General features: G+C 48.7%; 1 protein-coding gene across 1 annotated transcript in view; it reads left to right on the forward strand.

Moving 5' to 3' along the window:
- Positions 1-790: 790 nt before the first annotated feature.
- Positions 791-16,024, forward strand: part of CD81 (CD81 molecule) — a 131,912-nt gene continuing 116,678 nt past the window's right edge. The window contains exon 1 of the mRNA XM_063944726.1: positions 791-1,000. Within this exon, the coding sequence (XP_063800796.1) occupies positions 935-1,000 (66 nt within the window). The 5' untranslated portion in view covers positions 791-934. The remainder of the gene's footprint in view (positions 1,001-16,024) is intronic.

The raw sequence follows: 16,024 nt of genomic DNA on the forward strand, positions 1-16,024 counted from the left end.
TCCATTTGAGGGCCATAGTAGGCAGTGTAGGACAACCTGCTAATAACTGGGGTGCACAATTGCTGCTACAGGGAACCACAGGAGGCAAAGCATGCAGCTGCCACTAATGACTGCTCTGTGCTGCTGCAGAAATCCTTTACATTGACAGAGGCAATCACATACAATGGTATTACTGCAACATTACTACTTGGATTGTTATTACAACACAACACAACACACTAGGGCTGCACATTTAGCTCCCACTGACCCTGCTCTCTCCTCCTCCCTCTCTCTCTCCCTCCCCCCCAGGGTCTCCCTGACACCCCTCCTGGAGTCCGGGGAGTTTCTGTGAAGTTTCCCAGATGCAGCACCCACACCACCCTCACACACACACAAACACAATATCATGGTGACCTATTCTCCCCACATACAGTAGTGAGGCAGGGAGGCTCACCCCCCACTCCGGCGGCTCTATATGAGGGGTCTTGGGCAGGAGGGGAGGCACCGGCGGCTATGTATGAGGGAGCTCGGGGTGGCCAGGAGGGGAGGCACCGGCGGCTGTGTGTATGAGGGGGCTCATGGTGGGCAGGAGGGGAGGCACCGGCGGCAGTGTATGAGGGGCTCGGGGTGGGCAGGCACCGGCGGCAGTGTATGAGGGGGCTCGGGGTGGGCACTGCAGGTACCGGCGGCTGTGTGTATGAGGGGGATCGAGGAGGCACCGGCGGCTCTATATGAGAGGTCTTGGGCAGGAGGGGAGGCACCGGGGACTGTGTATGAGGGGGCTCGGGGTGGGTAGGATGGGAGGCACGGAGCAGCAGACACACAGCGCGGGGAGGAGGAGGGGGAGGTCCGGGCTGCCTCCTGTGCTCCCTCCTCCTCCTCCCCCAGCTCTGAGCACTCACACTCAGCTCTGATCCGCTTTGCAGCCCGGATAACGGAACGTGGAGCAGCCGCCATGGGAGTGGAAGGATGCAGCAAATGCATAAAGTACATGCTATTCGTCTTCAATTTCATCTTCTGGGTGAGTGGCCGCGGCATGCAATGGCTGCTGTGAGTGAGGGGGATGTATGTACATACGGTGCAGGCTCATTGTGGGGACGGGGCTCCGGGGCTCGATGTCTTTTCCCTCCCTCCGCTGTGCATTCAGGCGTATGCGGGATATTACGGTACATAACGCCCCATGCAGCCAGCCTGCCTCTATGCGGCTCTCATTGCGAGAGCGATGTGTTATTGTTATCCTCTGCTGCTGTGTGTGCCCGCCTCATTCCCTGGAACCTCAGCGGGCCCCCAGCACCACGTGGTGTAGGGGATTGTGGCGAGGGGGCCCCTCCCTGTAATCATTGCGGGGCCACCGAGCTGCCCGGCCAACAAGTGCTGCTGTGAGGTTATCAATCAATGGTACCTTCGATGGTGACCATCGATGGATAACCCACCGATGGCCATCCTTACTGAGGGGTGATCCCCATAGTAACAGTGCCCAGTGCTGGTACCCAGGTGCACTGCTTAGTGTCTCTGGTAACATATAGGGTCTGATCCTGAGTCGCCTGCATTTAGTGTAGCTTAGCACACTGCGCACTCTTGCATATACAGCTCGGACAGATCTCGGTCTGGTCTCTCAGTGTGTGAAATGGGAGTTTCTGGGGGTATAACTGGGCATTTGCACGGGAGAGAACGGTCTCTTGGGAGTGTCGTGGGCATGTAGCCGAAGTTGCGTCTAATTCTGAAGCGTGCAAGGTGACGCCTATTTCAGACAGATCTCTAGCACCTACCCACCATAGGGTAGGTGGATGAGGTGATATTAGCCATGACGGCAGCACCACATTGCAATGCGTGCACATGAGATGTGCGTATAGTCGCATTAGCACCCAATTAGCAAAATATCTGCATCCTGAGTGCAGCCACAGATGAGCGGTGTGTGACTCCGGATCAGGCCTGTCTGTAACTGGCAAATTTTATATGTAATGTATACAGTGTCATTTTATCCTATTAGAGGGCCATCTAATATGTAAGTATGCAGGCAAGTACTATCGTAAGGTCTTCAGATTACATCACAGCGGAAGTTATGTAGGGTCTGGACGCAGAAAGAGAAACAACATGATTTTCGTGTTTTAGTGAAGTGCTGGGAAGTGAGTGCATTTCACAATGGTTTGGGCTACTATCATTTGTCTGTGTGAATTCCTATCATTATAGTTTAAATCCTGCCCCCGCCTTTGCCCCTGAAACTCTTTAACCTCAACCCTCTAGTGTTCCCAACAGGTCATGTTCATAGCAATTCTCTCTTTGGAAGTAGGTGGAATAATTATGAACCCAACCAAATAGATGGAGGAAATCAATTAGCCGCAGAAAATTGCCAGGGCTAATTGATCCCTATGGGCTAATTCAGTTGGCCCCAATAGCCGTCAGCATTTGACATTTTTCTCTGACGTCCTAGTGGATGCTGGGACTCCGTAAGGACCATGGGGAATAGCGGCTCCGCAGGAGACAGGGCACAAGAATAAAAGCTTTAGGATCAGGTGGTGTGCACTGGCTCCTCCCCCTATGACCCTCCTCCAAGCCTCAGTTAGATTTTTGTGCCCGAACGAGAAGGGTGCAGGCTAGGTGGCTCTCCTGAGCTGCTTAGAATAAAAGTATATTTTAGGTTTTTTATTTTCAGTGAGTCCTGCTGGCAACAGGCTCACTGCATCGTGGGACTAAGGGGAGAAGAAACGGACTCACCTGCGTGCAGAGTGGATCGGGTTTCTTAGGCTACTGGACATTAGCTCCAGAGGGACGATCACAGGTTCAGCCTGGATGGGTCCCGGAGCCGCGCCGCCGGCCCCCTTACAGAGCCAGAAGAGCGAAGAGGTCCGGTGAAATCGGCGGCAGAAGACGATCCTGTCTTCAGACTAAGGTAGCGCACAGCACCGCAGCTGTGCGCCATTGCCCTCAGCACACTTCACACTCCGGTCACTGAGGGTGCAGGGCGCTGGGGGGGAGCGCCCTGAGACGCAATATAACAGATAATACCTTAGGTTGGCTAAAGAATACATCACATATAGCTCTTGGGCTATATGGATGTATTTTAACCCCTGCCATTTTTTACAGAAAAAGCGGGAGATAAGGACGTCGTGAAGGGGCGGAGCCTATCTCCTCAGCACACAAGCGCCATTTTCCCTCACAGCTCCGCTGGAAGGACGGCTCCCTGACTCTCCCCTGCAGACTTGCTACTGAATCAGGGTAAAAAAGAGAAGGGGGGGCACTATTGGCAGCTAAAAACTATATAAACAGCAGCTATAAGGGAATAACACTTATATAAGGTTATCCCTGTATATATATATAGCGCTTGGTGTGTGCTGGCAGACTCTCCCTCTGTCTCTCCAAAGGGCTTGTGGGGTCCTGTCCTCTATCAGAGCATTCCCGGTGTGTGTGCTGTGTGTCGGTACGTGTGTGTCGACATGTATGAGGAGGAAAATGATGTGGAGGCGGAGCAATTGCCTGGGTTAGTGATGTCACCTCCTAGGGAGTCGACACCTGACTGGATGATCGTATTTAAAGAATTAAGTGATAATGTCAGCACTTTGCAAAGAACGGTTGATGACATGAGACAGCCGGCAAATCAATTAGTGCCTGTCCAGGCGTCTCAGACACCGTCAGGGGCCCTAAAACGCCCGTTACCTCAGTGGGTCGACACAGACCCAGACACAGATACTGAGTCTAGTGTCGACGGTGAGGAGACAAACGTAATGTCCAGTAGGGCCACACGTTACATGATCACGGCAATGAAGGAAGCATTGAACATTTCTGACACTACAAGTACCACAAAGAAGGATATTATGTGGGGTGTGAAAAAACTACCAATAGTTTTCCCTGAGTCAGATGAGTTAAATGAGGTGTGTGATAAAGCGTGGGTTTCCCCCGACAAAAAACTGCTAATTTCTAAAAAATTATTGGCACTATATCCTTTCCCGTTAGAGGTTAGGACACGTTGGGAAACACCCCCTAGGGTAGATAAGGCGCTCACACGTTTATCTAAACAAGTAGCGTTACCGTCTCCTGATACGGCCACCCTCAAAGAACCAGCAGATAGAAGGCTGGAAAATATTCTTAAAAGTATATACACACATACTGGTGTTATACTGCGACCAGCAATCGCTTCAGCCTGGATGTGCAGTGCTGGCGTCGTGTGGTCGGATTCCCTGACTGAAAATATTGATACCCTGGATAGGGACAATATACTGTTAACTATAGAGCATTTGAAGGATGCATTACTATATATGCGTGATGCACAGAGGGATATTTGCACCCTGGCATCAAGAGTAAGTGCTATGTCCATTTCTGCCAGAAGAGCGTTATGGACGCGACAGTGGTCAGGCGATGCGGATTCCAAACGACATATGGAAGTATTGCCGTATAAAGGGGAGGAGTTATTTGGGGCTGGTCTATCGGACCTGGTGGCCACGGCAACGGCTGGAAAATCCACCTTTTTACCCCAGGTCACTTCACATCAGCAGAAAAAGACACCGTCTTTTCAAACTCAGTCCTTTCGTTCCCATAAGTACAAGCGAGCTAAAGGCCATTCCTTCCTGCCCCGGGCAGAGGAAGGGGAAAAAGACTGCACCATGCAGCCGCTTCCCAGGAGCAGAAGCCCTCCCCTGCTTCTGCCAAGTCTTCAGCATGACGCTGGGGCTTTACAAGCAGACTCAGACATGGTGGGGGCCCGTCTCAAGAATTTCAACGCGCAGTGGGCTCACTCGCAAGTGGACCCCTGGATTCTACAGGTGGTATCGCAGGGGTACAAACTGGAATTCGAGGCGTTTCCCCCTCGCCGGTTCCTGAAGTCTGCTCTACCAAAGTCTCCCTCCGACAGGGAGGCAGTTTTGGAAGCCATTCACAAGCTGTATTCCCAGCAGGTGATAATCAAGGTACCCCTCCTACAACAGGGAAAGGGGTATTATTCCACGCTGTTTGTGGTACCGAAGCCGGACGGCTCGGTGAGACCAATTTTAAATCTAAAATCCCTGAACACTTACATAAAGAGGTTCAAATTCAAGATGGAATCACTCAGAGCGGTGATAGCAAACCTGGAAGAAGGGGACTATATGGTGTCTCTGGACATCAAGGATGCTTATCTCCACGTCCCAATCTACCCGTCTCACCAAGGGTACCTCAGGTTTGTAGTACAAAACTGTCATTATCAGTTTCAGACGCTGCCGTTTGGGTTGTCCACGGCACCTCGGGTCTTTACCAAGGTAATGGCCGAAATGATGATTCTTCTTCGAAGAAAAGGCGTCTTAATTATCCCTTACTTGGACGATCTCCTGATAAGGGCAAGGTCCAGGGAACAGTTAGAAGTCGGAGTAGCACTATCTCAGGTAGTGTTACGTCAGCACGGGTGGATCCTAAATATTCCAAAATCGCAGCTGATTCCAACGACACGTCTACTGTTCCTAGGAATGATTCTGGACACAGTTTAGAAAAAGGTGTTTCTCCCGGAGGAGAAGGCCAGGGAGTTATCAGAGCTAGTCAGGAACCTCCTAAAACCAGGCCAGGTGTCAGTGCATCAGTGCACGAGGGTCCGGGGAAAAATGGTGGCTTCTTACGAAGCAATTCCATTCGGAAGATTCCATGCAAGAACGTTTCAGTGGGATCTACTGGACAAATGGTCCGGATCGCATCTTCAGATGCATCAGCGGATAACCCTGTCGACAAGGACAAGGGTGTCTCTTCTGTGGTGGCTGCAGAGTGCTCATCTACTAGAGGGCCGCAGATTTGGCATTCAGGATTGGGTCCTGGTGACCACGGACGCCAGCCTGAGAGGCTGGGGGGCAGTCACACAGGGAAAAAATGTCCAGGGCTTGTGGTCAAGCATGGAAACATCTCTTCATATAAACATTCTGGAACTAAGGGCCATTTACAATGCCCTAAGTCAAGCGAAACCCCTGCTTCAGGGTCAGGCGGTATTGATCCAATCGGACAACATCACGTCAGTCGCCCACGTAAACAGACAGGGCGGCACGAGAAGCAGGAGGGCAATGGCAGAAGCTGCAAGGATTCTTCGCTGGGCGGAAAATCATGTGATAGCTCTGTCAGCAGTGTTCATTCCGGGAGTGGACAACTGGGAAGCAGACTTCCTCAGCAGACACGACCTTCACCCGGGAGAGTGGGGACTTCACCCAGAAGTCTTCCACCTGATTGTAAACCGTTGGGAAAAACCAAAGGTGGACATGATGGCGTCACGTCTAAACAAAAAACTAGACAGATATTGCGCCAGGTCAAGGGACCCTCAGGCAATAGCGGTGGACGCTCTGGTGACACCGTGGGTGTACCAGTCAGTGTATGTGTTCCCTCCTCTGCCTCTCATACCAAAAGTACTGAGAATCATAAGAAGGAGAGGAGTAAGAACGATACTCGTGGTCCCGGATTGGCCAAGAAGGACTTGGTACCCGGAACTTCAAGAGATGCTCACGGAAGACCCGTGGCCTCTATTTCTAAGAAAGGACCTGCTCCAGCAGGGGCCTTGTCTGTTCCAAGACTTACCGCGGCTGCGTTTGACGGCATGGCGGTTGAACGCCGGATCCTGAAGGAAAAAGGCATTCCAGATGAAGTCATCCCTACCCTGGTCAAAGCCAGGAAGGATGTAACCGCAAAACATTATCACCGCATTTGGCGAAAATATGTTGCGTGGTGTGAGGCCAAGAAGGCCCCTACAGAGGAATTTCAACTGGGTCGTTTCCTCCATTTCCTGCAAACAGGACTGTCTATGGGCCTAAAATTAGGGTCCATTAAGGTTCAAATTTCGGCCCTGTCGATTTTCTTCCAGAAAGAACTGGCTTCAGTACCTGAAGTTCAGACATTTGTAAAAGGGGTACTGCATATACAACCTCCTTTTGTGCCTCCAGTGGCACCTTGGGATCTCAATGTTGTTTTGAGGTTCCTTAAGTCACATTGGTTTGAACCACTCACCACTGTGGACTTAAAATATCTCACATGGAAGGTAACGATGCTGTTAGCCCTGGCTTCAGCCAGGCGTGTGTCAGAATTGGCGGCTTTATCATATAAAAGCCCTTACTTAATTTTTCATTCTGACAGGGCAGAATTAAGGACTCGTCCTCAATTTCTCCCTAAGGTGGTTTCTGCTTTTCACATGAACCAACCTATTGTGGTGCCTGCGGCTACTAGGGACTTGGAGGACTCCAAGTTACTTGACGTTGTCAGGGCCCTGAAAATATGTTTCCAGGACGGCTGGAGTCAGAAAGTCTGACTCGCTGTTTATCCTGTATGCACCCAACAAGCTGGGTGCTCCTGCTTCTAAGCAGACTATTGCTCATTGGATTTGTAGTACAATTCAGCTTGCACATTCTGTGGCAGGCCTGCCACAGCCAAAATCTGTAAAAGCCCATTCCACAAGGAAAGTGGGCTCATCTTGGGCGGCTGCCCGAGGGGTCTCGGCTTTACAACTTTGCCGAGCAGCTACTTGGTCAGGGGCAAACACGTTTGCTAAATTCTACAAATTTGATACCCTGGCTGAGGAGGATCTGGAGTTCTCTCATTCGGTGCTGCAGAGTCATCCGCACTCTCCCGCCCGTTTGGGAGCTTTGGTATAATCCCCATGGTCCTTACGGAGTCCCAGCATCCACTAGGACGTCAGAGAAAATAAGATTTTACTTACCGATAAATCTATTTCTCGTAGTCCGTAGTGGATGCTGGGCGCCCATCCCAAGTGCGGATTGTCTGCAATACTTGTACATAGTTATTGTTAACTAAATCGGGTTATTGTTGTTGTGAGCCATCTTTTCAGAGGCTCCTTCGTTGTTATCATACTGTTAACTGGGTTCAGATCACAAGTTGTACGGTGTGATTGGTGTGGCTGGTATGAGTCTTACCCGGGATTCAATATCCTTCCTGATTATGTACGCTCGTCCGGGCACAGTATCCTAACTGAGGCTTGGAGGAGGGTCATAGGGGGAGGAGCCAGTGCACACCACCTGATCCTAAAGCTTTTATTCTTGTGCCCTGTCTCCTGCGGAGCCGCTATTCCCCATGGTCCTTACGGAGTCCCAGCATCCACTACGGACTACGAGAAATAGATTTATCGGTAAGTAAAATCTTATTTTTTTTTTCCCCCACCTGCTGGAGGCAAGAAAAAAAATACTGATAACTGACCAGTTTTCGTGGCCATGGATCCTGTGGTTTTTTTTTGGTTTGTTTTTTGTGCGAAAATGAGACTGCACACCTGCAAAAAAAAACCCAACAAAACAGGGCCGTAATTGAATTGCTTGATAATACCATCAGTCCATTATTTTTTGCGGGAGATTTTTCCCCATTCATTTGAATTCTATGAAGGCTGGGTATACACTGACCCGACCTGTCTGCAGTCCACCATAGGCGTAGCGTTCCGGTAAGCATACACACTTACCGATGGGTTGCTCAGTGTGTCTGCGCTGAAATCACAACTGGGTGGGCATTTCAATTTGCTCACCCAGTTGAGATGTCAGTCATCGGTATTCCCTGCGGAAAGTGTATGGCAGTGACGTGCGGTGAGGTAAATGGCTGAGGAGGCACTGGCTAGTACCAGTGCCAGATTTACACACCGTAGATGAGCCCAAGGGTTCATGTGGGCATTATACACTGCTGGAAATTCTCTGAGTTGTGCGGAAAAGGTAGGTTCACCTGTCAGACTTTTTACTCCAGAGTTTTGATCGTGGCTCCGTCTGTGCCAGGGTGCGCCTATCGCAGCATCTGGGACGTGCGTGCGAGATGCACACGCTCCCCATTTACTGCAATGGGAGCGTCTCTGTGCACTCCCGTAGCGCGGTTAGGCGCCGGATCATGATAGAGCCGCACTCATCTGATGTGGCTCCATCTGTATATAAATATTTAGAATAATACATAAAAGATATTTATATGTTCTTTTTGTTCATATATTTTATATATAGTCAAAACTCTGATGTATACTATAGTATGGCAGGAATGGCTCTGCCTCACCTCACTGCACATACTGATGTATGGGTGGTTGGAGGGTCTCCCGTACCCACAGCCAGCTGTGCTGATATATCTGTAGATATATTGGCCATCGTCTGTGCTACAGGGCCGGCGCGATATGTTTGCTGATACGCAGACGATATATCTTCCACTCGATGGAACTGATGATAAATTGTCCAGTGTGTACCCAGCATAACTTGCCTGTGCATGATTAAAGAAATTCACATGACCTGTTGATGGTACTTGAGGACTGAAGTTAAGAACCCCTGCTCTAAATATGTGTAATTTGTTTGTTTGTTTCACTTGGTCAAGCACTGACTGCTATATTGCAAGAATATCTTAAGATTGCTTACCTAAAGCAATCCAAAGATCTTCTCAATATACAGTACTCTACTGTGTTAAGGTGCATACACATGGAGAGATTGTAACTATTTTAGCAGATTTTGCTAACTTTTCCAGCGATTTTGACTAAGTGTGCAAGCGATTTTGGCTAACTCATTTAAGCAAGGGGATGCTTTTTCTTTTCCAGCGATCTAGCCAAAATTGACTTGCCTGCACAGTCTATTTTTAGCAGCGATAGCGATCTGGCGGGGACGCGCATCGCTATCGCTGGCTGTGTACACATGGAGAGATATGCACTAACTTTCTGAGCGATTTTGACTATATAGTCAAATCGCTCAGCTATATCGCTCCGTATGTATGGACCTTTAGAGCAGGCATGTCCAAACTGCGTCCCTCCAGCTGTTGAGAAACTACACATACCAGCATGCTCTGACACAGCTTTTGCATTCTCTGACAGCAAAACTGTGCCAGGGCATGCTGGGATATGTAGTTTCACAACAGCTGGAGGGCCGCAGTTTGGACATGTTTGCTTTAGAGTATAGAATGATCTGAATAACATTGTCATACTGTGGCATTTCCCAATGATGGGGCTGTTTATCACTACTAGAGATGAGTAAATATGTTGTATTCTGGGAAATATTCACCTGCATTTGACCATATAACAACATACATGTTGCCGAATTTTCCTTTATTATTGTTGATGTGTAATAAATAGGTCACTGCTCTGCAGACCCCTGTAAAATGTGGAAATCAAAGCATGCATAAATCTGTATACAGATACTCAACCTGTATATAAGGCTGCAAAGTAAATGCACAGATGAAAGTAATTAGGGGGGGCTGCTTCATATGGGCCTCAAGTCTTTGCATTTCTCCCCAAGCAAAGCACACAGCAGAACCGTGGTCTCCCCAGCTCTATTCATACACTGTAAATGCCACAAAATGCACATTTACAAATAAACTGCAGAGCAGTGACGCAAATACATAAACCCCGAAGACTATCACTGGAGTGTCGCACTACTGCGAAATAGCGCGTTCTGCTGCAAAACTGTATTCAGCATCATTCTCCGCTTAGTAGTGCAGGATGTGTATATTTACTGGGGGGGGGGGGGGGGGTATATGTGTAATGGGTGTGTGAGAAAGTTTATACAAGTGATGAACAGCATTTCCTGCAACCATCCTAAGGAAACTTCTATACTAAAAATATTTTGCATTAAGCCTGAAACATATACAAGGTGACCCATATGTGTGGAAAATCTCTTTACAAATAGGTAATCGGCCTCTAAGACAACGAGTGTGAATTATTTTAGGTCTTGTTTTAACGGGCTTTGGGGCAGATTTATTAAGCTCGGTGAAGTGATAAAGTGGAAGGTGATAAAGGACCAGCCAATCATATCCTAACTACCATGTCACATGCTGGGTTTGAAAAATGACAGGAGCTGACTGGCTGGTCCTCCTTCAAATGTATCACTTCACTGAGCTTAATAAATCTGCCCCTGTATTACAAAATTGTAGTATGTGATATGATACTAATTCAACACATCAGTCCTCTTTTAGACAGAGAAAACTGGGGTGTAAGTAATGTTACTGGTTTAATATGTGTTCTGCAGCAGGCATCAAAAGCGTGTTGGTATTGGGAGACTGATGGCCGGGATCCCGACCATCAGTATTATATTGTATTATAAGGTACAGAAAGCCATCTCGCAGCGAGAAAAGTGCAGTATATATAAAGAGAGACTTCGCAAAACATTGTAATTCTCAATGAGGCTGTGCATTAAAAGCAGTAACATTGTTCACTGAAGTGAATGCATCATTGGCCCTTGTCATAGTGATCAATACAGCATAGTGGACGCAACTGTAGTGTTGATTTATTCATTGTGTACATAGATTTAAACATTTATATCTTAACGGAGCAGACCAGGTTGTTTTTGCCTTGTAAATGATTGCTGCTTTGAAAAAACTGACAGACTCGCACAAAATTCCCGCACCTCCGGAACTCTGAGGCTATTACATTTAGCTGCATATGTCCGTCCATTTTGTTTCTCTCTCTCTCCAAGGGCTAAATGTACACTGGGGGTAATTCTGAGTTGATCGCAGCAGGAACTTTGTTAGCAGTTGGGCAAAACCATGTGCACTGCAGGGGGGCAGATATAACGTGCAGAGAGAGTTAGATTTGGGTGGGGTGCAGTGGCAAACGCAGGATTTGCATGGGGGGGTTTCCAGAACTGGGCGGAGCCAATCACGAGGGGTGGGGACTAAGGGGACCCAGTATATGCTGGGTCAGTAAAACTAGTGTGTCTGTGTGTGTGTATATAATAAGATTTTACTTACCGATAAATCTATTTCTCGTAGTCCGTAGTGGATGCTGGGACTCCGTAAGGACCATGGGGAATAGCGGCTCCGCAGGAGACAGGGCACAATAATAAAAGCTTAAGGATCAGGTGGTGTGCACTGGCTCCTCCCCCTATGACCCTCCTCCAAGCCTCAGTTAGGATACTGTGCCCGGACGAGCGTACATAATAAGGAAGGATATTGAATCCCGGGTAAGACTCATACCAGCCACACCAATCACACCGTACAACTCGTGATCTGAACCCAGTTAACAGTATGATAAACGCAAAGGAGCCTCTGAAAAGATGGCTCACAACAATAATAACCCGAATTTTTGTAACAATAACTATATACAAGTATTGCAGACAATCCGCACTTGGGATGGGCGCCCAGCATCCACTACGGACTACGAGAAATAGATTTATCGGTAAGTAAAATCTTATTTTCTCTGACGTCCTAGTGGATGCTGGGACTCCGTAAGGACCATGGGGATTATACCAAAGCTCCCAAACGGGCGGGAGAGTGCGGATGACTCTGCAGCACCGAATGAGAGAACTCCAGGTCCTCCTCAGCCAGGGTATCAAATTTGTAGAATTTAGCAAACGTGTTTGCCCCTGACCAAGTAGCTGCTCGGCAAAGTTGTAAAGCCGAGACCCCTCGGGCAGCCGCCAAAGATGAGCCCACTTTCCTTGTGGAATGGGCTTTTACTGATTTTGGCTGTGGCAATCCTGCCACAGAATGTGCAAGCTGAATTGTACTACAATCCAACGAGCAATAGTCTGCATAGAAGCAGGAGCACCCAGCTTGTTGGGTGCATACAGGATAAACAGCGAGTCAGATTTTCTGACTCCAGCCGTCCTGGAAACATATATTTTCAAGGCCCTGACAACGTCAAGCAACTTAGAGTCCTCTAAGTCCCTAGTAGCCGCAGGTACCACAATAGGTTGGTTCATGTGAAATGCAGAAACCACCTTAGGTAGAAATTGAGGACGAGTCCTCAATTCCGCCCTGTCAGAATGAAAAATTAAGTAAGGGCTTTTATATGATAAAGCCGCCAATTCTGACACACGCCTGGCTGAAGCCAAGGCTAACAGCATCGACACCTTCCATGTGAGATATTTTAAGTCCACAGTGGAAAGTGGTTCAAACCAATGTGACTTTAGAAAACTCAACACAACATTGAGATCCCAAGGTGCCACTGGAGGCACAAAAGGAGGCTGTATGTGCAGCACCCCTTTTACAAATGTCTGAACTTCAGGTACTGAAGCCAGTTCTTTCTGGAAGAAAATCGACAGGGCCGAAATTTGAACCTTAATGGATCCTAATTTTAGGCCCATAGACAGTCCTGTTTGCAGGAAATGAAGGAAACGACCCAGTTGAAATTCCTCTGTAGGGGCCTTCTTGGCCTCACACCACGCAACATATTTACGCCAAATGCGGTGATAAAGTTTTGCGGTTACGTCCTTCCTGGCTTTGACCAGAGTAGGGATGACTTCTTCTGGAATGCCTTTTTCCTTCAGGATCCGGCGTTCAACCGCCATGCCGTCAAACGCAGCCGCGGTAAGTCTTGGAACAGACAAGGCCCCTGCAGTAGCAGGTCCTTTCTTAGAGGTAGAGGCCACGGTTCGTCCGTGAGCATCTCTTGAAGTTCCGGGTACCAAGTCCTTCTTGGCCAATCCGGAACCACGAGTATAGTTCTTACTCCTCTCCTTCTTATGATTCTCAGTACTTTTGGTATGAGAGGCAGAGGAGGGAACACATACACTGACTGGTACACCCACGGCGTTACCAGAGCGTCCACCGCTATTGCCTGAGGGTCCCTTGACCTGGCGCAATATCTGTCCAGTTTTTTGTTTAGACGTGACGCCATCATGTCCACCTTTGGTTTTTCCCAACGGTTTACAATCAGGTGGAAGACTTCTGGGTGAAGTCCCCACTCTCCCGGGTGAAGGTCGTGTCTGCTGAGGAAGTCTGCTTCCCAGTTGTCCACTCCCGGAATGAACACTGCTGACAGTGCTATCACATGATTTTCCGCCCAGCGAAGAATCCTTGCAGCTTCTGCCATTGCCCTCCTGCTTCTCGTGCCGCCCTGTCTGTTTACGTGGGCGACTGACGTGATGTTGTCCGATTGGATCAACACCGCCTGACCCTGAAGCAGAGGTTTTGCTTGACTTAGGGCATTGTAAATGGCCCTTAGTTCCAGAATGTTTATATGAAGAGATGTTTCCATGCTTGACCACAAGCCCTGGAAATTCCTTCCCTGTGTGACTGCTCCCCAGCCTCTCAGGCTGGCATCCGTGGTTACCAGGATCCAATCCTGAACGCCAAATCTGCGGCCCTCCTAGTAGATGAGCACTCTGCAGCCACCACAGGAGAAACACCCTTGTCCTTGGCGACAGGGTTATCCGCTGATGCATCTGAAGATGCGATCCGGACCATTTGTCCAGTAGATCCCACTGAAACGTTCTTGCATGGAATCTTCCGAATGGAATCGCTTCGTAAGAAGCCACCATTTTTCCCAGGACCCTCGTGCACTGATGCACTGAGACCTGGCCCGGTTTTAGGAGGTTCCTGACTAGCTCGGATAACTCCCTGGCCTTCTCCTCCGGGAGAAACACCTTCTTCTGGACTGTGTCCAGAATCATTCCTAGGAACAGTAGACGTGTCGTTGGAATCAGCTGCGATTTTGGAATATTTAGAATCCACCCGTGCTGACGTAACACTACCTGAGATAGAAGTCGGAGTGGCACTAACTGTTCCCTGGACCTTGCCCTTATCAGGAGATCGTCCAAGTAAGGGATAATTAAGATGCCTTTTCTTCGTAGAAGAATCATCATTTCGGCCATTACCTTGGTAAAGACCCGAGGTGCCGTGGACAATCCAAACGGCAGCGTCTGAAACTGATAATGACAGTTTTGTACTTAAGCATCTTTGATGTCCAGAGACACCATATAGTCCCCTTCTTCCAGGTTCGCTATCACTGCTCTGAGTGACTCCATCTTGAATTTGAACCTTTTTATGTAAGTGTTCAAGGATTTCAGATTTAAAATTGGTCTCACCGAGCCGTCCGGCTTCGGTACCACAAACAGCGTGGAATAATACCCCTTTCCCTGTTGTAGGAGGGGTACCTTGATTATCACCTGCTGGGAATACAGCTTGTGAATGGCTTCCAAAACTGCCTCCCTGTCGGAGGGAGACTTTGGTAAAGCAGACTTCAGGAACCGACGAGGGGGAAACGCCTCGAATTCCAGTTTGTACCCCTGCGATACTACCTGTAGAATCCAGGGATCCACTTGCGAGTGAGCCCACTGCGCGTTGAAATTCTTGAGACGGGCCCCCACCATGTCTGAGTCTGCTTGTAAAGCCCCAGCGTCATGCTGAAGACTTGGCAGAAGCAGGGGAGGGCTTCTGCTCCTGGGAAGCGGCTGCATGGTGCAGTCTTTTTCCTCTTCCTCTGCCCCGGGGCAGAAAAGAGTGGCCTTTTGCTCGCTTGTACTTATGGGAACGAAAGGACTGAGTTTGAAAAGACGGTGTCTTTTTCTGCTGATGTGAAGTGACCTGGGGTAAAAAGGTGGATTTTCCAGCCGTTGCCGTGGCACCAGGTCCGATAGACCAGCCCCAAATAACTCCTCCCCTTTATACGGCAATACTTCCATGTGCCGTTTGGAATCCGCATCCCCTGACCACTGTCGCGTCCATAATGCTCTTCTGGCAGAGATGGACATAGCACTTACTTTTGATGCCAGGGTGCAAATATCCCTCTGTGCATCACGCATATATAGCAATGCATCCTTTAAATGTTCTATAGTTAACAAAATATTGTCCCTATCCAGGGTATCAATATTCTCAGTCAGGGAATCCGACCATGCGACTCCAGCACTGCACATCCAGGCTGAGGCGATTGCTGGTCGCAGTATAACACCAGTATGTGTGTATATACTTTTTAGGATATTTTCCAGCCTTCTATCAGCTGGTTCTTTGAGGGTGGCCGTATCAGGAGACGGTAACGCTACTTGTTTAGATAAACGTGTGAGCGCCTTATCTACCCTAGGGGGTGTTTCCCAACGCGCCCTAACCTCTGGCGGGAAAGGATATAGTGCTAATAATTTATTAGAAATTAGCAGTTTTTTATCGGGGGAATCCCACGCTTTATCACACACCTCATTTAATTCATCTGACTCAGTAAAAACTATTGGTAGTTTTTTCACACCCCACATAATACCCTTTTTTGTGGTACTTGTAGTGTCAGAAATGTTCAATGCCTCCTTCATTGCCGTGATCATGTAACGTGTGGCCCTACTGGACATTACGTTTGTCTCGTCACCGTCGACACTAGACTCAGTATCTGTGTCTGGGTCTGTGTCGACCCACTGAGGTAACGGGCGTTTTAGGGCCCCTGACGGTGTCTGAGACG

The sequence above is a fragment of the Pseudophryne corroboree genome, chromosome 11, assembly GCF_028390025.1.
Source record: "Pseudophryne corroboree isolate aPseCor3 chromosome 11, aPseCor3.hap2, whole genome shotgun sequence".
NCBI lineage: Eukaryota > Metazoa > Chordata > Amphibia > Anura > Myobatrachidae > Pseudophryne > Pseudophryne corroboree.